Source organism: Vipera ursinii (assembly GCF_947247035.1).
Source record: "Vipera ursinii genome assembly, chromosome: 3".
In the NCBI taxonomy this organism is placed as follows: Eukaryota; Metazoa; Chordata; class Lepidosauria; order Squamata; family Viperidae; genus Vipera; species Vipera ursinii.
In genome coordinates, this window is record NC_139516.1 from 18,935,803 (window position 1) to 18,961,668 (window position 25,866).

A 25,866-nucleotide genomic window follows, 5' to 3' on the forward strand; every position below is an offset into this window, starting at 1 on the left:
GAAATGACCATGCGCCCAATTTGAAAAACTGCATGTACTGTCAGGCTGGGATCAGAGTCCCCGATACACTGCTTAAGAATACTTTTGGCATTTTGGAAGCCTATTGGGAAGACTTTGCGGCAGGATTCCTATGGAGTGAAGCTTGCCAATAACTTTTTTTTTAACCAAGCTGAATTAAGGTAGTCTCTAAGAACCAGTGGGGCAGGACCTACTGGGAAGAAAATTAACTTTAGCCAAATATTTTAAAAAGCAGTACTAAGCTTTAGTGTTCGTGGAAACCAAACCCATCTCTAAATGGAGAGCAGCGTGCCTAATATATCTTGGAACTGGATAGATAGCTCTAATAAATTAGAATGAATGGCTTCAGGAATGCCAGACTTGGATGGTATAGAAATGTTGAGAAATGATCTTTGTTATGAAGACAGTGTAATAATATCCTTATTAGTTTCACAATTACGGATATTGTGATAGTTTCATGCAAATACTAAGGTGTATTTTTCTGATAAAATATTACTAGATTTTCCTCTAAGGAGAGAAAGGGGCCAAAGCCTTCGGTGCCCTTCCCAATGGATAGACATGGTTACAACATTGTGTACGTAGAAAACAACTGGAACAACTTTATTTGCTAATAGAGGAGGGGGATGTGTGACAACAGAAGGGTATGGATTACCAAATTAATATACAAATTTGGAGGAACTAGAAAACAAACATCTACACCTCACCCTTTTCTGAGGTGGTAGTAACTCCAGAGAGCCATCCCTGTGAGGAACATCTGACCATCATTCTGGTGTGGATGATGACTCCTTAATGAGGAGTCTTTTTTTTTACTGCGGTTCCCCTTAGTTTCTCCCACATTATCTTCCTTGACATTAAACCAAAAGGTGACTCCAAATCAACAAAGGCTATGAGTAAAGAATCTCTGGGCTAGGAAAGGTATTTTTTGGCTAAATGGTAGAGGGCCAGCCAGTAGTTAAGACTAGATTGGTCCACTGGGAAACTGCCTACTCCTCAGTACTTTCACTTTCAGTCTCAACAATAGATTTAAGTAAAGATATTTAGCATATATCTTGCTGACTGTATTAGACAAGCTAATGGGTCTATAATTGGAAGGATCAACTTGATTTCCTTTGTTGTGCAATGTGATGACAGTAGCATTGCTCCAATCACTGGGAAAACATGCTGAGTTGTTGGTATTAGGGAATAGGGCAGCCAGCCCTGGAGCCTCTCAGTCCTTGTTCTCCCTTAGTAATTCCGTGGAGGATAAAATATTCTCCTGAGACTTTTAGATTTTAGTTGAGAGATAAAATCCTTGACTCCAGATGTGTGCATAGGAAGCTTAGTCATAAAGAATATTTCAAGTCACAGGTGGATTGACTAATGATGCCATTGCAAAAATACTCTGGAAATAGTTCTCGCCTGGTTCTGGTAGTATCTGGCAGATCAGACTACAGCCTTTCTCATTAAGGGAGACATTAATTAATCAAAAAGTATACTTGAGTTTAGCAATTACAGTTAAGCTCTCCTATTGCTCTCTCATAGGTCCCCTTTTCTTTGTTTTAGAGTGGTTTTGAAGTCTTTTTTTTGGCTCTATAAATGATGGGAGCATTTCTATGGAATTATTACTGTAATTCAAAAAGTATTTACTGCTGTGAGCAAAGCATTTTTTGCTTTAGTACAAGGGTGTCAAACTGCTGGCCCATGGGCCGGATGCATCATGCCGAAACCGCACCCACCCCATTGCCAACAATGGGGAAAAAGTTCCGATACGTCGTGACACGTCAAGTGACATTGTGAGTTTGACACCTCTGCTAGTATAACCAGTGTCAAATTAGAGTTTGGATTTAATATGGGAAAGGCTAGTACAATCTGAGAATTGTGATAAAGGAACCTGACAGAATAAAGATATGTTAACTGTTTTCATAAGAGGCAGACCTGAGAGTGAATTAAAGAAGACTCCAAGTTCAAGGGGCCAAGCAGTCTCCAGAGTTATAACTCTGGAGAACCATTGATTCAGAACATGCCTTCTCTTCTGTAACTAAGCCAGTACAGTAGTTGGGCTTTTTCTAGGAACTTAGTATTTGCTTTAGGATCCAGCAGGCAAATTACAGGAAGGTGATTGCAGCTGAAGTGAGTTCCTATACAAAAATGAGTTATTAAGTGAACATGGAACAAGATATCAATCACACTGACCATCCTGGAAAACCTCCCCCCCCCAAATTTAATTCTGTATTAGTGTACCCCTGGTAGTGCTGTTTAGATTGAGTGAGTACAAATTAACTGTTAACTGAGCCAATCAAAAATTGCACACCTCAGATGTTAATTGTATTTTGATCTGGAAATGCGAAGTATACAATAAAATTCATTGCATCCCTAGCTTAAACTACGGTATGTTATTTTTATATTATATTTTTTGCCTATTACTCCGGAGTTGCAGTTTAATGCCTCATTAATTAACAAATAGTTATTTCAATCTCACTGAACTCCATAGGACTTAATTCCATGGAAACAAGTATATAATTAGGAGCTAATTTCATTTTTTTTTACATTTTACCATTTCTACTTCAAATTTGAAATTTATTCCTACAATTTGCATGTATTTTATATTACAATAATACCGCTGCATTCTGATCTTCAGAAAACTAAGCTTGTATGGGCAGAGAACCTCCATTCACTGATTATCTGTGTAAAAGTCCTCTGGCCATCTGGAGTATAATGACTTTTTCACTAATCTCTTACAAATTCAGGTATGAAATTAATGATTGACAGTCTGTTACCGTTTCAATGGCAAATTAAAATGAGGCATTGAAAATGAGAAAAACGGCTGACTAGCTCAAGGCAAGTGGATCTTCGGAAGATCTCTTTTCATCAGTAATTATTTCCATTCCTGTTTCTGTTCCATTTGCTTAAAAACATTGAGCAAGGAACTAGGGCTAATTATTACTAAGGAAGGTCTCCATTTAGTGTAAAGGGCATAGAGAATGGCCTTGCAGGAAAGCAGGAAGATCCATTACTAAGGAAGTGATCAGACAGGGATGTCTTAAGCCATTCCAAGAAAGTAACTTAAGACAATGTCTCAGACAGCCTCTCCCAAATTCACATGAAGATAAAAGTGAGGAAGGAAAAAAAAAGCATAATCACTCTTGCTACTGTTCCTATAACCTTATAATAGTAATTTTAACATTCATGAGTTTGGTTTCCTTGTCTGGTCTATCCTATATAGGCCAACATCTGGATTCTTGATGTCTCCATTTAAGGGCTCAGAAGATGATTGATGGTGTACAAGTTTTTTGCCTGTGGCAAGAGCTGCTGCCAGACAGAGTAGGCACTATTAAGCTAGATAAAGAAATGGTCCGGATTAAACTTACTTCAAAATCCTTGTCCCTGCCAAAGAGAGAGGACCTGAACAGGGACAGGGATGTATAGATTTTATTAGTGCAGGATCCGATCTGGATCGGTCACTGGGTCCAGAGATTTAGTCTTTTGAGCTTTTGGACTTGTGTTGGAGCCCCCATCCTCAGGGAACTTCTCTCTAGCAAAGTGTGTCTGTTAGTTTTTGGAGTTGCCAATTTTCATTTAAACAAGTACTTGAGTCCTCTTTCCTCCCTTTGTTTTTCACTTATAAGGGAGAAAAAAAAAGTAGAATCGCAACCACACGCACACACAAATATACAGAATATCAGCAATGTCCACCATCCTGCTGTACAGTCATCTAATTCTCAGGATGTATGTTGATACCACTGCCCAAATTGCACAAAATGATCGGGCTGAATTTTAAAATATTGCATTTTACATTCCAAAGACCAAAAGAAAAGCTTTTAAAACCCTGCTCTCTGCAAGCACCCCCCAAAAAAGCGGTTTTATACACAAGTTGTCACAGCAGGTGGCAGTACCTAGTCAACCTTGACTGATCTCAAAAAAACAAAACAAAACAAAAACCCTGAACAGGGTCAGATCCAGCTAATAGTTGGGTGGGAAACTATAAAGAAATTCCAGTGCTTTAGCTAGTTTGGGAAATTGAAGAAACACCTTGCAAATGTTTTTATTAAGAAAACTGCAGAGAAATGTCCACGTAATTGCTACAAGTCAAGCCCAACTCCATCCAAATGAGTGGTATACTGCAAATTTTCCTCTTGTTTCTTGGAAGGATTTATTCAGCAAAGACAGCTTACAGTATATTTTTATTTTCCTTCCAGTAATACTTTGAAAAAAAAAGACACTGGAGTGAGGCCCAAAGGAAGGAATAGTTGAGTGAAATATTCTTGAACTGAAAGCTGCATACCCTGCTGCCATTTTGGGTGATCATATTATTTCTTGCAATATGCAGGGCTGCCCCGAATGTATTTCAAAGGTGGGAGTTTTTGAGAGCTGTCAGACGGCTTTTACTGTGCAATCCTTCTTACTGAAGTATCAAATTTTACAGGATGATTCAGACAATAGTTTTTCTCTATAGTGCTACAATGTTTCCCAGCACTAGCATTTTAGATAAAGTAGAATAGATGTGCAATGATTTATATGATGCATATTGTTTGATTTTTTTCCCCCATTGGATAGTTTAAAAAGTAATAAATACCTTTAAAACCATGAGAATAAAGCCAGCAGAACATTAACCAATTAATTGGAATCATTGGGGGAATTATGGATAGTATTGAATTGCAAGGTCAGTCATTTTTGGTGCAAATTCTGATAGTTTCAGCCCCAGTATATTTCCAAACAGCTGTGATGTTATTTTAGTGGCAGTTGAAAGAAAAGGGGAAAAAACAGATTGGGGTATCAAAACATCCTGTGCCCAGAAAGTGCCATTAAATAATAATAAAAAAGAGCTTGAAGACGCACTCTTTACTTTAAAAGAAAGTTTGGATGCACGGTGCAGTTACTCACCAGGGAGGAAAAAGCCCTCTGCAAATACATCCTACTTGAGATAAGCAAATATTGAGACAAGTTATGGGTCTACGTTGTGAATAATCGTACTGTGTGGATCAAAGATCCAGTGGTGAATTAAATATCCAGCTTTGCTGTATGTGATTATGGCATTGCACCATCTACATCCAGGGTTCTTTTTCATTCCTCCTCCTCCCCATTCTTTTCTCCCTCACGGATGCCCTCAATCAACTTTTATGACTATTTCAGAGGTTGAAAGAATGGAAAGTGGGATGCAGAGAAGGAAGATAATCTGTTCTCCTGCCAGATGCTGTTCATTGATGGATGGATCCCATTCAGTATAAGGCCCAGTGTTCAAGGCACTACATACATTCTGAAAAATTGTATTGTTTTCCATTGCATTCGTACCAATACCATTGGTAGAACTTACCTATTATGGAACTAAATTTCTTTTGTGTTTTAATCATGTACATTTTCCACCAGTCCATGGTGAAAACCACATTGCATTGTCACAGGAGTTGACAACCTTTTAAGGCACCAGGGACCATTATCTGATAGTGCAGGTGTCCTCCAAACAAATCGAAACACAAGCAAAAAAAGAAGTCAAACTAGCTGTTAAAAATACCATACATGATATTTCCCCCCCCCCTTAAATTACTAGACTTAAAGTGAGAATAGTTGAAATCCCAGAAATCTTGCAATCTTTCAAGAGTTCATCTGTGGCTTGATCTTCAGTCTGGTGGATATTTTCCAAAGGTCTACGGGTGAGAGGCCTCTTTTGAGGGCCATGTTTCCATCAGAACACTATTTACGTTAGAGTAACTTTGAATTAGTATACAGTATTCTTGTTGTAACTCCATCCTGCTGAAATACAATACGTACAGTACTAGGAGCGGGTACTATATCGCTGCGGCACATTTGTGGGAATGGTGGTCAGTCAGTCCAGGCATGTACAGAAAAATAACAGCATGTAATATAAAACAGAAAACAAGCTTGTAACATTTGACCTCACCACTGGGTCAAAAGTTACACTTTCTCAAAAATGGTTTTGCAAATCTTTTTCAGAGCTGATAGATACACATCTTAGCTGGATACAAAACATTTTATGAAACACAAAGGCTGTGCTTTTTTGATCCAAGCAAACAAAGTCCCAGGTAATTTATTTTTTTTCCTGACTTTTATCTAGCTTTGGTTCTTCTTAAGCTTTCTTTGACTTGTCTGGTCCTCTGCAAATGTCTTTTTGGTTGGTTGCTCAGTTGAAAATTTCATTGCAGAAACATCTAATATTTGGCGGGAACAAAAAATGCACTTGGTAGGGTTGAATGGTGGCTACATGTTTACTTTCAAAATGATTGAAGTATTTGAAAACGTGGTATTTGTTTTTAAATGATTAGGAAGTGAAGTTTGCCTAATATTTCACATACAAGTTGTCTATTGCAAAAATGAACGTATTCTTGTCTTGCAATGCCTAGCACACCTCTCTTCTGCACCGGACTCTTTCCATATCTACACTAAAATATTTTTTACATAAACCAGTAATGTTCTGTGATAGTCTGTACTTAGAACAAAAATGTGCTTTTGCAGGTCTCTTATCTGCATTTCTATTGCAAAGATCACAGAGAAGAATATCTTATTAAAAGAATATTAGCTTCTTCTTTGTCAAAGATTGGAGGCTTGATCTTGTTCTAGAATTCTGACTTGTCCCAGGTGGTCTACAAATCAGTGTTATTAATTATTGATCAATCAACACTTAACTATATCCCCATTCCAATATAATCTTTGACCTATTTGGAAACCCTTTCAACAATTTCTTACAATTCATGATCATGTGCTATAGTTCCCAAGCGGGGTGTTAAAGACCCCAAAACAATAGTAAATAACATCAAATCTTTAGGGAGAAGTAAAAACACAGCCTTAATAAATCCATGGGCCCCAAATTTTGATTCCACCCAGTGTTAGCCATATTATGCTTCCACCACCTTTTCAGAAGACCAGCTAAAAGGTAAAATGACCATTGGCTGGGTCCCTGAAACTTAAGTATTTCAGATATGTTCTCCCCACACTTTCCCATCTTTTTTGAAAAAAGGGTTTATGTAATATCCCCTCTGTTGGAGAAGACTCTAGAGCAGGGGTGTCAAACTGCCGGCCCGCGGGCCGGACACATCATCCAGAAGCCGCGCCCACCCCATTACCGGCAGTGGCAAAACTGGCCTGGTACATTGCGCGACGTCACATGATGTCATGAGTTTGAAATGTCTGCTCTAGAGAGTCCCTTGGACTGCGAGGAGATCAAATCAGTCAATCCTAAAGGAACTCAACCCTGACTTTTTTGGAAGCTCAAATACTTCAGCCACCAAATGAGAAGAGAGGATTTATTGGACAAGACCCTGATGTTGGGAAAGACTGAAGGCAAAAGGAGAAGAGGATGAGATGGTGAGGTAGTGACATTGGCGCAATGAACATGAATTTGGACAAACTAAGGGAAACAGTAGAGGACAGAGGGGCCTGGCATACTATGGTCCATGGGGGCACAGAGTCAGATATGACTTAGTGAGTTAACAATAACAATAAATATCCCCTCTTCCAGTATATGATGGATTCATAGCTCTCCCATTATTGAATCTAATTTGGCTCTTAAAGTCTCCTTTAAAAATCTGGGTTTATTGTAGCTTATTTCAGGGTACATGACCAAGTAAAATTAATGGAAACTACTACAAAGGAAAGGAGAAATTGTTCTGGATTGTGGATGACAGTGCTTATTTTCTAAGTTGGCACCCACTTAGCAAATAATGGCCAAGCATCTTTTGACTTTCTACTTTTATTGAAGGTTTAGAGAGCAGGAGATCCACGTTTGCATATCTTGTAGTGAAATATCTTTGAATATCTCTTGTAAAGTGGGAGGTGACTACAACACAAAGGCTTTAGAGAAAGTAGCATATCCAACTAGTAATGGTGAGAAATGGAACTCAGGGTCACACAGACCATTAGCTCTCATGTTCAGTCTCTGCATTAATAATTGACTAGAACCAAATCTACAATTTAAACTTTGTGGAGGTCTGTAGACCGGTCTTTCTCAACCTCACAGTCATGGACTTCATTTCCCAGAATTCTGTGCAGTGGAATTCTACGCAGAATTCATTTCCCAGAATTCTATGCAGGCTGTAGAATTCTGGGAACTGAACTCTAGGTATCTGGAAGTCAGCCAGGTTAGATCAAGAGAAATCTTCACTCTGTTCTCACAATCAGGTAAAACAGGTAGTCCTCAATTTACAACAGTTCATTTAGTGACCGTTCAGAATTACAACATTACTGAAAAAGTGACGTATGACTTTTTTTCACCCTTATGACCATTGCAGCATCCCCATGGTCATGTGATCAAAATTCAGATGATTGGCAACTGACTGATATTTATGACAGTTGCAGTGTCCTAGGGTCACGTGATTACCTTTTGCAACTTTCTGATAAGCAAAGTCAATGGGAAAACCAGATTCATTTAACAACTCTGTTACTAATTTAACAAATTTATTTATTTATTTATTTATTTTAATCCCATTTATATCCCGCCCTTCTCCGAAGACTCAGGGCGGCTTACAATCTAAGCACAAATCAAATGTGCTTAGCAGTAGCCTTCATTCTATGTATATGCCTGCTTATTAGGGCTTTCGTCCCCCCCCCCCCAGCAGCATTATTACAAAGTCAGCTTATTGCCCCCAACAATCTGGGTCCTCATTTTACCTACCTCGGAAGGATGATTCACTTAACAACTGTAGCAAGAAAGGTCGTAAAATGGGGCAAAACTCAGTTAACGAATATCTCACTTAGCAACAGAAAAGTTGGGTCCAATTGTGGTTGTAAATCAAGGACTACCTGTAATATATGAACTCCCAGTATTTTATGTTGAAGAGATTAAGGTTATTTTCCAGGCTTGTGGTTGAAGCCATATTGGCTATTCCATCTAAAAGCTATTCCATGTAAAAGTAAATGCAACTTTAACTTAAATGCCAAAACAAATGCATGGCACAGGGGTTGAATTGTGTGCCTATGGTTGTATTCTAGGACACAGGCTGTACTTGGGTACACCTCCACTTTCAGAATCTGTTGCCCACAACACTGTAATTCTATGTATACAAGCACTCCCCATTATCTAAACCTCTGATTATCTTAATCTTTTGGATGTCTTCCCAGCCATTTGGCTACACGAGGGCACATTTTTATTAGATATTTACAAGAATCAAAGAACAGTATTCAGGCCTCAGGAATTTTTGGACTATTTACCACCATCTCCCCATTCCCCTCTGTTGCAAAAGCAGAATGAGTCATAATAAGCTGTAGATATCTGCTGTGCAATCATCAAAAGTACATAAAAATATGAGTGGGTTGGAAAAAGTGAGTCTGGAACAGTTGTTTACCCTTTCATCTGATATTAAGACCACTGAGACAGGGGAGACTGTCATGAATGTTCAGGTAGTTAAAAAATAGCAAGATTTCTCACACACACCCCGAAAAACCACACAAATAATATGTAGACTTAGAGGAGGCATTCACAATTAGAACTAAAACGAAGTAGGCAAAAAAAGATGGGCATACATTTCACAGATTACTCTGATACAGAAGAAGTTGAAGGTAATCTCAGAACACCCAAATAATAGAGTTGGAAGGGATCTCAGAGGTCCTCTAGTCTCAAGCAGGAGATCCTATACTGTTCCAGACAAATGGCTGTTCAAAATCACATTCAGAATGGTCACTGAAATAAAGAATGTATAATTAATGAAATAACTTTGTAGGTTTATTAATTTTAAAAAAACTGATTCTGTGGAAATCCCACTGGGAAATCTAAATCTAAAAATCTAAATAATACAGTATCTCAAGAGGAGGAAATGAAAAATCTGTTTCTATATTATGGCCAAGAAAAATACATGAAGGTGATGCTTATGTAGTCACCAAATACAAGCTTTCCTTGAGGAAAGTTTTTACTTAAAAAAAGTCAAAAAACAAAACAAAACTTTTTTTGTAGCTTAAGATACCTTGCATTTCTAGGATGCAAACCTGCCTAGTATATACCCACACTAAGCTGAGCATATAACAGCACCAACATTAATTACACCAGAAACAGCTTCCTTAATGGACTGTCTAGCAAGTCTATCTGTTGATCTGCCCACCCACCCATTATCTATCTATCTATTTATCTATCTATCTATCTATCTATCTATCTATCTATCTATCTATCTATCTATCTTTCTGTCTGTCTATCTATGTATCTATCTATCATCTATCTATCTATGCATACATACATACATACATACATACATACATACATATATACATACATCTCACGAGACTGAGACTTTTCCAATGCAGTTTCCCAATTTGTAGAAAATTTCTTTATCAAACTATCCATATTGAAAAATCTTACAGGAAATTTGTGGAAACCAAGTGTATCAGGCAATATTGCAAACACAAATGCACACAGGACTCTGTTTACCAATTTTTAAAGCAAACTTTTTTAAAAAAAATTCTCAGGTTTGATAAATGGAAGTTGAGAGCTCGACAGAAATGATTGGAGGAAATGTTGCCTCTTGAAATGAACTTGTTTGCCCATTCTGATTCTCTGCCCCACTATGGAAATGCATGCACCAACCTCTTTGAAGACTATCCTGTTCTGATGTTCTTGTTTTTGCAGGCTAATAACTTTTCAAGGCTCAGGGGGTATTCATAGGATAAGGTAAAAAAAAATCTTTAATTTAATTTATTAATATTTCTATACCGCCCTTCTCCCGAAGGACTCAGGGCGGTGTACAGGGCAAGAATAAAACATAAAGTTACAAAAATTAAAAAGTAATTAAATACATGCCCATAAAAACAATAAATACATTAATAAAACCCCCAATAAAATGATACTAAAACCCCAGCAATCCCACCCTCAGGCCAGGCTTGTTTGAACAGGTATGTTTTCAGATTGCGGCGAAAGGAGCGAAGATCGGGCGCCGTCCGGAGCTCAACCGGTAACTGGTTCCATAACTCCGGGGCGCCCACAGAGAAAGATCTCCCCCTGGGGGCCACCAATCTACATTCTCTGACCGGTGGCACCCTGAGGAGTCCCTCTCTGTGGGAACGCACAGGGCGGAGGGAAGTTGACGCCGGCAGCAGGTGTTCCCTAAGGTACTCCGGCCCCCTGCCATGTAGAAAATCAAAAGGGGGACGACTGCAGTGCAATTGAATTTCTGCGCCTTTCATATGCAACATATGTTAAAAAAATAACAGGCAGAGTTTAGTAGCACATTATATAACATCTATAGTGGCACCATTTTTATTTTTTGACCACATATTGCAACCCCTTTATCAGCACAACTAGTCCTGCACCTACTACAACTGAGCCCAAAATTTCTGTTGCTAAATGAGACAGTTAAATGAATTCTGCCCCATTTTACGACCTTTCTTGCCACAGTTGTTAAGCAAATCTCGGGGGTTGTTATTAGCAGGACTGTTAAGTCAATCTGGCTTCCCCATTGACTTTGTTTGTCAGAAGGTCTCAAAAAGTGATCACATGACCCGGGGACACTGCGACCATCATAAATATGAATCGGTTGCCGAGTCACTTTTTTCAGGGTTGTTGTAACTAAATGAACTGTTGTAAGTCGGGGACTGCCTGTACCATGAGATTTCTGCCTCGTGAAGTTCAGTGCGATTAATTCAGAGAGTTTTTCCTGATTCAGATTTAGAATGCTGACCTGCTTTGCCACTGCGGCTTCTCAATACACATAAATGAGCACTTCCCCCACTGCCAGCCAATCCCTTTTTGGCTTTTCACACAGCTTTTGAACAGGAAAAATGTCGCATTTGCAAACAGGTTGATTTCTTTAAATAAAAATGATATGGCCCTACAGTGCATAGAGCTTTTTTTTCATTCTCGGCACTTAACCATGTGAACAAATGTGCTGATAAATAAAACAGCTTGTAATTTCATCCTACTTTGTTTACACAAAGGAAATGACCCACCATTCCCCTGTTAAGGTTGGTGCCCACCTTTTTTTTTTTTTTACCTAAATGGTATTTTTAGCAGTCGAAAAGACCAAAAACTTTCCATTGAAGATCTGCTCTTCTCATTTCCTGGGTAAAGAAAACAGGAAGCCTTTAAAAAAAGAAAAAAGAAAAATAGGTATAGGCTTCAGTCAGGGTGTCTCCTGAAACCAGAGCCATATCACCCCCTGCTGACAATTCCAGGACATTGCAAGACTTTAGAAGCCAGCAATTTCAATTAATATTTTGTAAGGCCTAGCTTTGTTTTAAAAACCCACAATTAATTAGATGTCTTAAGTATAACCGAAGACATACATAGCCTGCATATTGATTAAATGCTTAGAGCACTTACCAACTTATAACCCTAATATGGTACGATGCACTGACAATGTTTGAGGAACAATCTTGTATATTAATTACACAGTTTCATTAACGAGTGTGGATAAGAACACCGTCTAAAATGCTTCTCTTTGTCCCCAGATAATTGTAGGAGAAAAGCTGGGCATATTTTTTAGTTCATTGATTTTTTTAAAAAAAATATTTTTCCATATACATTTCCAACCATGGTTAAAACCTTTAAAAATGCACCATTGTGTTAGATAAGTAGTTTTCAGGGTTGTGGTTTCTTGTGTGTTTTTTTAATGAAGAAGGCTAAATCCTCTATGTTTCCCTCTTTCTATGTACAGTACAACAGGTAATAAGTAACGTACTGAACAGTTACAAAATCTATAGAACAAGCAATATTCTTCATTCCAACTTGAAAATGTGTGTTATGACCTGCTCAAACTGAGTCCAAGTTTAATCCTCAATATACGACCAGTGGCTTAGCAATTGTTCGGAGTTACGACTGACCGCCCCAGATCTATTTACGATCCACATTCAAAGTTTTGACCCTGCCTCTGTGGTCACACAGTCGCACTTAGCAACTGACCCGCATTTGCACTGTCTAGCAATCATGTGATCACCATTTATAATGTTTTTTTTTTTGCTAGAAACTGGCACTTACTTCCTATTTCTGCCAAAAGAAACAATCATTGCAGACAATGGATTATTTAACGACTGCTACAGTTGCTTAACATCCATAGTGATTCACTTAACAGCTGCTGCAAAAAAGGTTGCAAAACCTCATGAGGTAACCCACTTAACGAGCAGCATAACTCTGGGCTCAATTACAGTCATAAGTCAAGGAATACCTGTGTTTCAAGCAAGTAGTGCTTTTGAGTCACCCCCAGACTGGCCCAAATGTGGTCACACTATTATAGGGAGAATTTGTCATGGCCATTGTTCCTTCAGATGATTGCATCAAATTCCACCACAGAGGTATCTAAGTCAGGGGTGGGCAACTATAACAACTTTATGACTTTATGACTTCATTTCCCAGAATTCCTAAGCCAGCCAACTTTATGACCAGTGGACTTCAATTCCCAGAAAACCTGAGGCAGCTGGCTCAAGAACTCTGGGAATTGAAGTACATAGGCCATAAAGTTGCCATAGTTGCCCATCTCTGATGTAAGCCCATCTTGAAGCACCAATGATCCTATCAGTTAATTTTCATGCTTACTGAGACCAGAATGTACATAACCTCACGGTCTGATTCCAGAACATTCCGATCTCCACTGTGACGTTCTCAAAAATATGCCAGAATGTCCCTGCCCCTTACAGAGCCATTTTATTGTTTTCTAGAATTTATTATTCTGGAATAGAAAGTGGTGCAGAGTGTTCTGGACATGGAAGAAAAGGTCAGAGAAAGCTGGGGAGGAGGTAAGAGAATTGGGTGAACAAAGGCAGCACAGCGATTTCATTTTTCTCTTAAAAACAAAGGAGCTGTGTTGTTTTGCGAAACAGTTTTGAAAGGTGCTTCATCTGAACCTGTGTCAAAGTAACAGCACTCCCTTCCAATTTCCATAGCCCTACAAATAGGTCTTTCCTCCCTTTTTCTCAACAACCAGAAACACACTGCAGGTCTAATGTATAATCACAATAACTATCAGCCATTTTTATCTTCTACGAATGTATCTAATCACTTTTCTAAAACTATCACAATTAGCAGCAATCACAATATCTTCTGGAAGAAGTTCCACCTTTTAAAAATAAGAGCCCTGGGGAAATACAGCTGGTACCTTTGAACAATCTTGATTAGTAATATTTATAATCTCATCACGTTGCCTTCCATTTTATTCATAACTTTGTCAGTCCAGATCAGCCTCACATATAGATGGTCCTCAACTTACAACACTTCATTTAGTGGCCATTCAAAGTTATAATGGCACTGGAAAAAGTGATTTATGACCATTTTTCACACTTGCTACCGTTGCCGTCTGCCCATGGTCACGTGAGCAACATTCAGACACTTGGCCACTGGTTCATATTTATGACGGTTGCGGTGTGCAGTCACGTGATCCCCTTTTGTGACCTTCTGACAAGCAAAGTCAATGGGGAAGCCAGATTAACTTAATAACTGCAATGATTCACTTAATAATTGTGGAAAGTAAGGTTGCAAAATAGGGCAACATTCATTTAACAACTGTCTCACTTAGCAATAGAAATTTTACGTTCAGTTGTGGTCATAGGTCAAGGACTACCTGTACTACCTTTCTTCCTTTAAGAGCTGACCCCACTATTTTGAACAGTTTGGTTGGGCTCTGGCTGCATTTTCCCCCCAACACAGTAAGTTTTACATAATGACCAAACTTTTGCTCAGAAATATAGATTGCAACTTAAATTAGTAATAATAACAACAGCAATCATGGGCCATCTGTATGGGCTCTTAGTGACCATATAAATAGATCTTCTCCAGGATGATCTGTTGCCCACTTGGTTCTTCAGGTCTCTCATCACCACTATCTAAATCCATCCATGTTTCTGCTGGTCATCTTTCCTTTTTCCTTCCATCTTTCCCATCATTTTGGAGTCCTCACATGAGCTGGATCTTCAGACGTATCCAGAATATAATAATTTGAACCTGGTCATTTTGCCTGAAATGAAAACTCTGGATTGATATTTAAGTGTTAACCGTTTTTTTAAAAAATTGTGCGCCTTGACATTTATTAGTAGAACTTTGTATTTTCAGCTATAAGGGTAGGACCATCAGGATAATGCATGTTTCTTCCTCTAATTTTGAAGCCCTGATGGTTTTGTACCAAAGCAGCCCCTCCAATCCATATTCAGCATATTGGTTGGATACACAAGGGAAGAATAATATAATAATGTAATGTAATGTGATAATACAATACAATACAATACAATAATATGAGAAGCAAAACCTGAAGACAGGACAAGAAGCAATGAATGGAAACTAATCAAGGAGAGAACCAGCCTAGAACTAAGGAGAAAGTTCCTGTCAGTAAGAACAATTAATTTGCGGACTGGCTTGCCTTCAAAAGTTGTGGGTGCTCCATTACTGTAGGCTTTTAAGAAGAAACTGGACAACCATTTATTTAAAATAGTTTAGAGTCTCCTGCTTGAGCAGGGGGTTGGACTAGAACAGGGCTTTTCAACCTTTTCACCCATTGTACCACTTTTAGGATATGGCAACATCCAAGTACCGCCAGTCGCCTAGTGTCAAAAACTTGATGACCAAAAAAAAAATAAAAAGGAAAAAATTGATGAAGTACAGGTATTCCTTGACTTACAACAGTTCGCTTAGTAACTGTTCGAAGTTACAATGGCACTGAAAAAAGTGCCCCCCAAGCCACAGCCGAGCAAGACACCTGCCTGGCCGCCCAGTGGCGCTCTTCCTCCTGTCCGAGGTTTTCATTGTTGTGAGCATTTCTGTTGAGGATTGGCAGTGGGGGTGGGGTGGGGGTGTTTGGTTTTTATTCCCCCCCCTCTGCTGGGTGGTTGCAGCAGGTTTTGGTCACTTAACATGACCCTGGGACACTGTGACCGTCATGAATCAGTTGCCAAGCATCTGAATGTAAATCACAAGACCCTGGAGATGCTGCAACATTCCAGCTGATTGGTGCTTCTTCTGGGCTCAGCAGAAGCACCAGGATCAGTGCTGAGCTCCAGCTGGAGCCTGGCACTGATCCTGGCCCTTCCGCTGAGCCCTGACAGCCCTGCAGCTCCAGACACCTCTCGCTCAGGCTTGTGCGGTGCTGCCACCAGTTCAGCTCATTCCCCTCCCCCCTTCTAGGATGGTCGTGTACCACCTGCCAGGTGCCAATGTACCACTGGTGGTACCTGTACCACTGGTTGAAAAGCCCCGGACTAGAAGACCTCCAAGGTCTCTTCCAATTCTATTCTTCTGTTAATAAACTCGCTTATATACCTAACTCCTTTGCTGATCTGAAGCCGGAATTATATTCTGACCAGACTTTTGCTTTCTGTTCTATCTGTAGGTTTTACATGGACATCAATAGTAGCAATAGCATATTCTACAGGTGATTGTACAATACAGTGCTTTGTCTTCAGTATATAGCAAAATGGGGTTTTTTAGTCACTCCCCAAGATTTGCATCCTCCTAGACATTTTGCCAAGACTGTCTGCCAGTAACTACTTCATTGAGTGTTTGTGGTTACTATCAGCTTAGTGAAGTAAATTTGTGAAACATATAGGCACATAGAATGTACACTAGTAGAATATACACTAGTAAACAGAGTTTTACTGTGAGAAATCACCAACATGTTCATTAAACAGTAAAGGATACAAATGTATTGAGGGTATTTTGTACACTGCCTGGAACTCTTCTCACCTAACTGAGCTATGCAGTTAACAGGGCCATAGTTTACCAAGTCACAATTTGACTGGCACTGCAGAATATGGTTTGAATGATCCGTAGTTGGTACAAAACATGAAAAACGAGAATGAGCTTGCAAGAGTGTTTCCTCTGCAATCTGGACAGGATTCAGTAATCAAAGTTCATTACATCTGTGTTGATCCTGTATTTATAAAAGTCAGTGAAGTGTTGTATTATTATATTACATTACTTTAAATAAACCAGAAATGAAAACTCCCTTTCCTACCAGGAATTCAAGAAAGTATATATATATATTTTCTTTCCTTTCCATCTTCTTTACAGTTTGCAAGCTACTTGAGGCGGAACAATAATGATAGACTCAAGACCATCCAGCAGGCTACATGGCTATATTCCAGCAGTTGGGACTTGCACCCAGATTTTCATAGTCTTAACCCATTACTGAATGCCAGCTTTTAATTGGCAACCACACAGGTGGCTTTATGCTCAGCTCTTTCTCATTTTCTGCACAGTAACGTTTCTGCTTTTGTGTTTCTTTTTTCTCTTTCCCTTCCTAGTTAACGAAATTATCAGGAAAGAATTTTCTGGACTCCCTGCCAGAAGTCAGTCATAGAAGATGCGATTTATGAGACAACCTTTGCAGAATCCATCCACACCTGACTTCTAAGATTCTTCTCTTGTCCTGCCTGCCTTTTGTTTCCTCAGCTGATCATCTCAAGGCACCAATTCAACACCAGCAACAATGCACTGGCATCCAGCCGACAACTTTGAGTAAGCCACTCAGCACCTCTCATTGTAAATATCAAACAAAATTCTCTTGCTTTTGTCCAAAGATCATACAGTTCTCATGCAACCTTGCAAGTGCCTGATGCTATTTACTGATGCATCTAAAGATGCCTACATGGACTGGAAATGGCAATAGGGGGGAAAAGTTATTGGTCCAGAAACTTTTATTGAACTAAAGTATATGAATGCATGTTATGGACGCTGGATGAATTTTACAATTGCCAACTCAACAAAAAAAAAGAACTAGGTTTCTCAAATGGTCACAATACATAGTCAGAAACAAAATTTAAAACTTCCAGTACTCAAGCATTGAACCCCCTCCCTTAAATGAAAGGGAACAGATCTATGTATGCAACATTATTTTTTATTCTTTTTTCAAACAGAAGCATGACCTGCACAGATTCACAGGTGTTTCAAAAAAATAATAAAAAGAAACCCTCAAAAGGAGGGTGCTGCAATGGAAAAATGGATAAAAATCATCTGGTATGCACATAGCTTCTCATGAAAATGTAAAGTAGCTTTCTAGTTGTAGCTTTGTCATAACTTTGCTCTATTTTTAGATGCACCAAAGCCATATTTTCATTGGACTAGAAAATATATAAACTCAGAACACACTGCAGTCAACAATGAAGCATTTTTTAAAAAACCAAACAATGTCTACAGAAAAGAGCCGAACCTGTATTTGCAATTCTGAATGAATGTTAAAACTAAAATATTTAAGTTTGGCTGAAGTATGCATTCTGTTCCACACTGTTCTATGCAGCATTTCACTGTACAGTGTACAGATTTGAAACTGATTTATTTTAGATTCTTTCCCATTCATACAAATATCAAAAGGTTTTTTTTTAAGTAAATCAGTTATCTCAACTTGATTTGGAAACTGCTTTTATGGTGTTACAGTGGAACTTTTGCAGTTCAAATCATTCAACTCATGGTAAAAATCACAAGATGGCATAATTATATTCATAGGAAATGTGGGATATTAAGTAATTTAATTGGTTAAGCATAGAAATGTGTTTAATTGGTTAAAGCAAGTAGGACTTACTGAATTATTCATTCTAGCAGCTATCAAATTATCCAAAAATCTCAGAGCCTCTTTTTATTTGTGATACAATAAGGTTTTTCTCTCCAGAATGTTTTTTTTCTACTAAGGATTATCATTGTGTATTCTGGATTTAGATGTTATTTCTCTAAAATTTCTATTGCCAAAAGAAGCCACAACATGTTTTTTTACTCTTTTTGCCCATTGTATGTGGTAGTTTCTTTTCTTCATCCCTTGCAAAATTAAAACTGTAGATCAGTCTTGATAACTCACGTGATACAAATTGTTTGGAAGTGCATACTTTTCAGCCATATGTAGACTTATCCACATTCCATCAAATAAGATTCTTAAGGAATTGATAAAAAACTAATAAAACTATTGTAATAACCAACTAACAATTTGATTTTGGTTTCTTGAGGATTGGTAGACGGTCCCAATGTACAAATTTATAAATAGGCATAGCAAGTAGGATTGATAATAGTACATTGGCTATAATGTATCTATGCAATACAAGAAAGCATAGCTTCATTATGGTGGAAACCTTTTGTCCATATTTTTCTAAGCTTGATGAAAATGATGAAAAGCAACTGAATTGGATAGTAATAGAGATAAGTACAAAAGTAATTTTCTAGTGGAAACTAACCTAACTCCTCGAAGCTAAATAAAAACGTTTATTAGTTTTCATTTTCACTTTTATTAGTTTTCATTTTCACTTCAAATTATCCTTTAATGCCCGATCTTGAATACACTTCATAACCATTTCCACCACTAATCCTCAATGTTTGTCTAGATACCTGGATTTCAGACCACAATTGGAATCATTTTTGTGCCAAGTATAAAGTACCAAAGAAACTTCCTATTTGAATTTCTTTGCTGGGTTATTGTTCTTCTATGAGAGTACCATCATTTTATACAAATTGTTTATCTATATCTGCCTAATCTGCAAAGAGGTTTAAGGATGTGATGCAACCTAGCTCTGGCTTTTAGCTCTAAAACACCAGCTCTAGGAAATAAATTCTTGGCAAATTTAGTAGTATTTTTGGATAAAAAGTAAAGTGTCCTTTGAGTTGAGCTATAATTTATTTGGCAACAATATACAGATGATTTGCAATTGCCTTCTGTAAGGACATTCGCATCCCCAGTAGTAGTAGTAGTAAACACTTGTGTCCATTTGTTTTTACCTTGGTTTGGTGTGAAATTTACCCTCTCTGACTTATAAATACTGTTTCTTTGTAGAGATGGGTTTGTATATTCCACTAAGTGAAAAGCCCAACCAACTACCTAATGGCTTACTATTATATCCATGTTATTATGCCAGTGATTCACTGCGGGGAATGAAAAATATGAGTCCACAGTTAGATCCAGAGCTGCAGTTCTACTTGATCAAATGTTCTTACCAGCTTTCTGTAAAGCATACGTAAACATGAAAAGTAGTCATAAAGTTCTTAGTTCTCTTTCATTTCCTATGGATTAAAACCATAAGGAATTACAATAGAACAGCCATATTGCTTCTTTGTCTGCTTCTCAGCAATATATATATATATATATATATATATATATATATATATATATATGTGTGTGTGTGTGTGTGTGTGTGTGTGTGTGTGTGTGTGTGTGTGTACATTATACATTCATTTATGTGTAGTATAGAGTATATGTTTTTAATCTCTCTCTCTCTCTCTCTCTCTCTCTCTCTCTCTCTCTCTCTCTCTCTCTATATATATATATATATATATATATATATATATATATATATATATATATATATATATATATATATATATATATATATATATATATATATAATGGCTACGTGTTTGCAAGCTGTCCTACTGTGTCTGATTTGGAACATTTAGCAAGCAACCATTTTCTCATAGTAAAGCCTTAACCAAATATATATTTCTCAAGCAAAACATTCCGCTGCAGATGTTTGTCGTAAAGAATAACTGGATACATTTAATTCTGAAATGTTCAATGAATGAAATTATTTATTTTGGTTTTGCAATAGATCTACAGTGTTAACATTTGTAAACTTTATGTAAACTTTTTTTAATTATTACTTTGACCTAAAGAAATGTTAGGTTTGCCTTGGACAATAAACTGCCTTGTGTGAGTAATTTGTTCTCAGTTTATCTGGAAGACAGCCTTAGCTGCACATGAGGAGATTCTTTTTTTTTCCCCTCAGTTATCTGAAAGCTTCATGACAAGTGCCTTCCTGTCATTGTACCAAAAGGCCTCACAAAGCATTGTCTAACAACTGTAAACGCATTTTCCATTAGTTTCTTATTATGCTAAAGTCAAAGCAGTTTATTGTAACTCAGTAGCATTTTTTTCCAACATTATTATTTCTTAATCACAGCTTAGACCGACATATTACAGGATGAGCTTCTGTAAACTTTTGCACTAAATAGATGAAGTCGTCCATCTTAGTATGTAAACAGTCAGATGGTGTTAGAGAGGCAACTCATGCTAGTAAGAGTGTTTCATCACTTTGGAATGCATTTGTTACTAAAGAATACCAAAGAAAAAACTGCACCTGAGAATATTTTGTGATTTGAATGGATATTTTTTTTCATTGTGAAGAATTCTTTTTGTCTTTTTGCTTGCCTCTAATTTTTCTTCTGGGTGTCAGAGAAATGTAGGCTTATTTGAATAATAGTAATGCTGAGATGGAAAAAAATATCAAAATATTTATGCTTTGCATTTGGTTAATACTGACCTGTGGGCTCAATCCAAACTGAAGCACTTTTCCATGAATCTTTTGCTAGATAGTAGTTCAATATAATAATGTGTTACTTTATTCTGTTTGACATCTGGTCTTCTTGTCTAGTAGATACTGTATGTAATATAGAAAGCGTAATTCCATTGATTTAAAGAGGAAATATCTGAAGTTGTATTTTAACTCAGGGATTCTCAAATGTTGTGATTCTACACCTCCCTAAAATAATAAATAAAGTTGAATAACTAAATGAATAAAACAAATCCATTCTTAGGAGTTAGGGTTGGACAAGAAATAAATACCCCACTTAGCTAAAAGATATGTCATTTTTATCATAAATGTTTGACTTAAATCTTAATTGGATGAGCACTATGGTTAGATTGATCATTTTTAACGCTCATCTTCCCACCCAGCAAAAATTTCCATTTTAAAAGGCTAGAAATTGAGCATAATGGGTAAAAGCACTAAAATTTATTATAGTCACACCCAAATTACAGATATTCTATTACACGCCATATGGGAAGTCACCACTTGGCAAGAATTAATCAGCTGCTTTGATTGGCAAATGGTGCTGATGGTTGGCTAGACCCACAGATTTAACTGTCCTGGGCTTTTCTCTCATGGAAAGCATAAATGAGCATTGACAGCCCTCCTGTTCACTTTGTCTGGGCAAGTCTGATCAATTAAAATGCTGTAGCCCCCCCCCCATGCCTGCCCTCCCTCCCCGGAGGTTCATAATCCACCCTTTGAGATTCCCTGTTTTTTCTCATACATTAGCGGTGGCAGGATTTGAGAACATGCACATGTCTTTGGCTTGATTGGACTCTGCATATTTATGCATCTTGTTTGGAATGTATCACATTATAAACATTTGCAAAGTGAGCATTAGATTATATAGAGAAGCTGCTTCTTGACTGTTGTTTTCAACCCATTGTCGGAATTATCTAGCCTCTTGTATTTTGGGGGGTGGGGGATGGGGGTGTTATATATATTGTATTATAAGATTTTTTTTTTAAAGGGAAAATTGTCTAAGATATTTTCTGGTTGCTACAAAGAATGAGACGCCTCCATGGTGGTATTTCTAAATAGTGTGACTTTTCTTCAGCTGAAGCCTTCAGAAATGTTATTCTGTGGAGGCAAGTACTGTTGAACTCACTGAGTGAACTCTTGGGCTTATGGAGAGCAGTATGTGAGGAAGTTCCCTCAGGGTTTCTTAAATAAATTCTTTCCTTACCGGCTGCTTCCCCTCATGCTCTCCCAGAGAACCAAACAAGGGTTGGACAAAAGACTTAACACCGCATCCTCTAATGCTGTGATTTTTTGACACTCCAAAAACCAGTCCTGTAGACTCATATGTGGCCTTCACAGATGCTTTGGTGCCTATTTGATGTGATCCATGAGTCATCCTTTATCGTGCTACATTGGATGATGAAGGAACATAAGTACACAAGCAAAGAAACTGCATTTTTTTTTCTAATTTCAGCTGTGCTAACTTGCAAATGTCTGTTGTCTGCTTCACCAGCCAATCAGTAGTTCTGCTTGTAAAATTTCTGTTTATTTCTGAATGCTTGTATATAACAAATTTCATAAGCTGGTATCTGCATCTCTGGATTTCCAGGGCATTGCGCATAATGTTGAAGGAAGTGCTGAGAGCAATTGTACAGATTCATTTAGGCCAAAATTGTATTATACCAAGGGAACCCTACGGTCCTCTTGCACAGGGCCTGTGACAGACTGAGAATTTTGATAATCCCAGGTTTTCTTTTAAAAAAAAAAGTCCTTACAATGTGTTGACAAAAAAAAAGATCAGAAAGGAAGATGCAATAAAAAGGGTGAATAAACATATCCTAACACTCTTCTTGAAGAAAAGGACTGTCATAATTAGTATACTGTAGATCAGTGTTTCTCAGCCTTGGCAACTTGAAGCTGTTTGGACTTCAACCCCCAGAATTCCCTAGGCAGCACAGCTAGCTTTTCAGGCTGCCAAGTTTGAGAAACACTGCTGTAAATAATAAGCACAATAAATTGCAATCCATAGTTGTTGTTTTTTTTAAATCTGGTGTCTGGTGTCTCAGGAATGTGGTCATTATATACCCTACCAATAGACCGGTAATTTTTGTGTTTCAGGAAACGAAATGCAATTTATGTTCTGCATATAATTATTCAGCTCGTGTTGTATGTATCCTCATTCCTGTTCATTCCTGATATTATTTGCCATCAAACAGTGAAAAATAATGTGGAATGTAAAATATATTAAAAGGAAGTCTACTGTTATTTTCTCCCCTGCCCCTATCTCACTGTCTCTCAATTAATTCAGCAGCATTGAAAGGTTTCAGTGAATTACCAAGCACCACTTGGAATTGCTAATGAAAAATGTGGATTAGCATCAGGTAACATCCCAAAGTATCTGAGGTTTGTGTGTGTGTGTGTGTGTGTGTGTGTGTGTGTGTGTGTGTGTGTGAGAGAGAGAGAGAGAGAGAGAGAGAGAGAGAGAGCATTGGTCCTTTGGTAAGTTTGACCCATTAAGATCATGCCATTAAATTCCAGCTGCTGCTTGTCAAGTGTGAGATTTGCAATCCTATCCTTCTTGTGGGCTTCCCAGAAATATCTGGCTGACCATTGTGGAACAGGAGGCTGATCAGATGGCGCTCTTCTCAAACGACACCAAAGATTTCTGATTTTCCAAATCCTAATATATATATATATATATATATATATATATATATATATATATATATATATATATGTATGTATGTATGTATGTATGTATGTATGTATGTATGTATGTATGTATGTATGTCAAAATTGTACATTTGGCTTAAAATAATTCTTTGCTTCTGCTTCCTAATCATCAACATGTTTTACAAACAGGAATTCAAAACTAACTTTTAAAATAAACTGCCCTAAGAAGCAATTCAGCATGGAGAAGTAAGGTTTCTTTGGATTGCAAGGAAGTCAAAATGAACATATATTTCCAAGTGTGGCAAGGTAAATAGTCAGCCTGGGTTGCAGCTAGTCATGTCTGCTTGCTGTAGTCACAGGGTCATCAACCTAAACGGAAAGCAGCTTTATTGCTCAAATATTAACACGTGACTAAACTGCTCGCTCACCTATTTTTAACTAAAACCCAAAAAGCCCCACAAGAATGAATGGTGGGTTGTATCTGTTATATTGCCCTTTGTTGTGTTTAATCTCAAGTTTAATTGTGATTTTGCTTTTTTGTAAAATATTTTTATACAGCTTGTATTATTAAAGTTCAGCAATAAATTGAAGGACAAACAGCTACTTCCTTTGTTCTTGTTCTTTGTACTTCATTGCAGTTAAAAGAAAGATTATTATGATCCAATGAACAATGTCGGTAGGAACACTGGACCCATTTTTCTGGAGCTCTAATCACTCCATGTATGACAGTCAGCCTGATCCAATTAAACCATTCACTTAACCATGAAGAAAGAACTTAATGGGCTGTGATCTGGACTAGATGTGCTCAACAGTTCCCTTGATAGCCAAGCTCCTAAATCTCCCCCTTATAAAGCAAACTGTTGTGCAACCATATTTCATCAAGTAGGGTTGAGCTCCAGGATCATTTACCCAACCAGTTATTATCTGGAGACTGACTGCAAACCCTTTGTAGGCTTTTTACTGAAAAAGGGGAAAAATGAATTGCTGATTAAAAAGATTTGTTTATAGGAAGAAGCGAATGACAGGAGGGTGAAGTTGGTAACTAAGATGTTTGCTGCAAAGTAGATGGGAAGTCACTTCTCTAGATAATTTCCCTTTTCTTGCTTTTTTGTTATTCACATTTTCTTTTATCCTTTAAAAAAAAATTCTATTCCTTTATGTATGTGGTTTTTCTAAATCTCTATTTTAATAAAAAATATTCATAAAATAAGTAATACATTTATGTAGCTGCCCAACTCACGAATAGTATGAGATCTGAGCTGGTCATTCTCTTTTAGCCCAACCAAGTTCATGGAATTGTTTTATGGAATGAAGATCTCTTTGCACACTGTCCTGAACTGGGCAAAAGTTGGGAAATACTTCTAATAAGTAAAAAGACAGTTTTATGAAGGGATTTTCTTTTATTTTAAATGGTTGCATAGAGTGTTATTAACTCCAAAACATTTCTTGTGGGAGAAGCTGAGTTAGTCTATACCCCACACATGCTTATTGATGATGTTAGCTGATTGGTAATGAAATGACTGCAAATAAACAGCCAAAGTCAGCACCAAGGGCTCCAGAGTTCAGTCCTCTGATACATACCATATATTCTCTTTGTATTGGATTCATTCACAGTGTGATGTTAGCATGCTATCTGCCCATCCCTGAGTGTGCAATACTGTCAGTCACTTGCTTTCTTTGTTTCAGATCACCACCTTATCCTGCCTCTGTTCCCAGTCACTTCTAGCCCATTAAAGAAAGTAATGGGTGACAAAGTCTTAATACATTTTATATGCCTTGGTCAAAGAACAAGGAAGCAAACCCTATATTAACACCAGGATTGCTGTGGATAACTCTCATCCATTGTTGAAGACAACATCAAAGGGGATAGGCAAAGAGGAGAATAAGTGGGATATTTACCCCCTATTTAGGCATAAAAGAGGATATGGCAAAACGATCTTATGGAAATGAGATGTCTCACATGCTTTCTTGAATTACATATCGGAGCATAATTCCAAGAAAGAGGCATTCCATATGCAACTCTTGGGAAGGTGAGGGATGCATAGA

General features: G+C 37.7%; 1 protein-coding gene across 2 annotated transcripts in view; it reads left to right on the forward strand.

Moving 5' to 3' along the window:
* NFATC2 (nuclear factor of activated T cells 2) overlaps positions 1 to 19,408 on the forward strand; it is a 153,557-nt gene extending 134,149 nt beyond the window's left edge. For both annotated transcript variants that reach the window (XM_083357419.1, XM_083357420.1), the window contains exon 10: positions 17,149 to 19,408. In XM_083357419.1, the coding sequence (XP_083213545.1) occupies positions 17,149 to 17,204 (56 nt within the window). In that variant the 3' untranslated portion in view covers positions 17,205 to 19,408. The remainder of the gene's footprint in view (positions 1 to 17,148) is intronic.
* Positions 19,409 to 25,866: the final 6,458 nt, after the last annotated feature.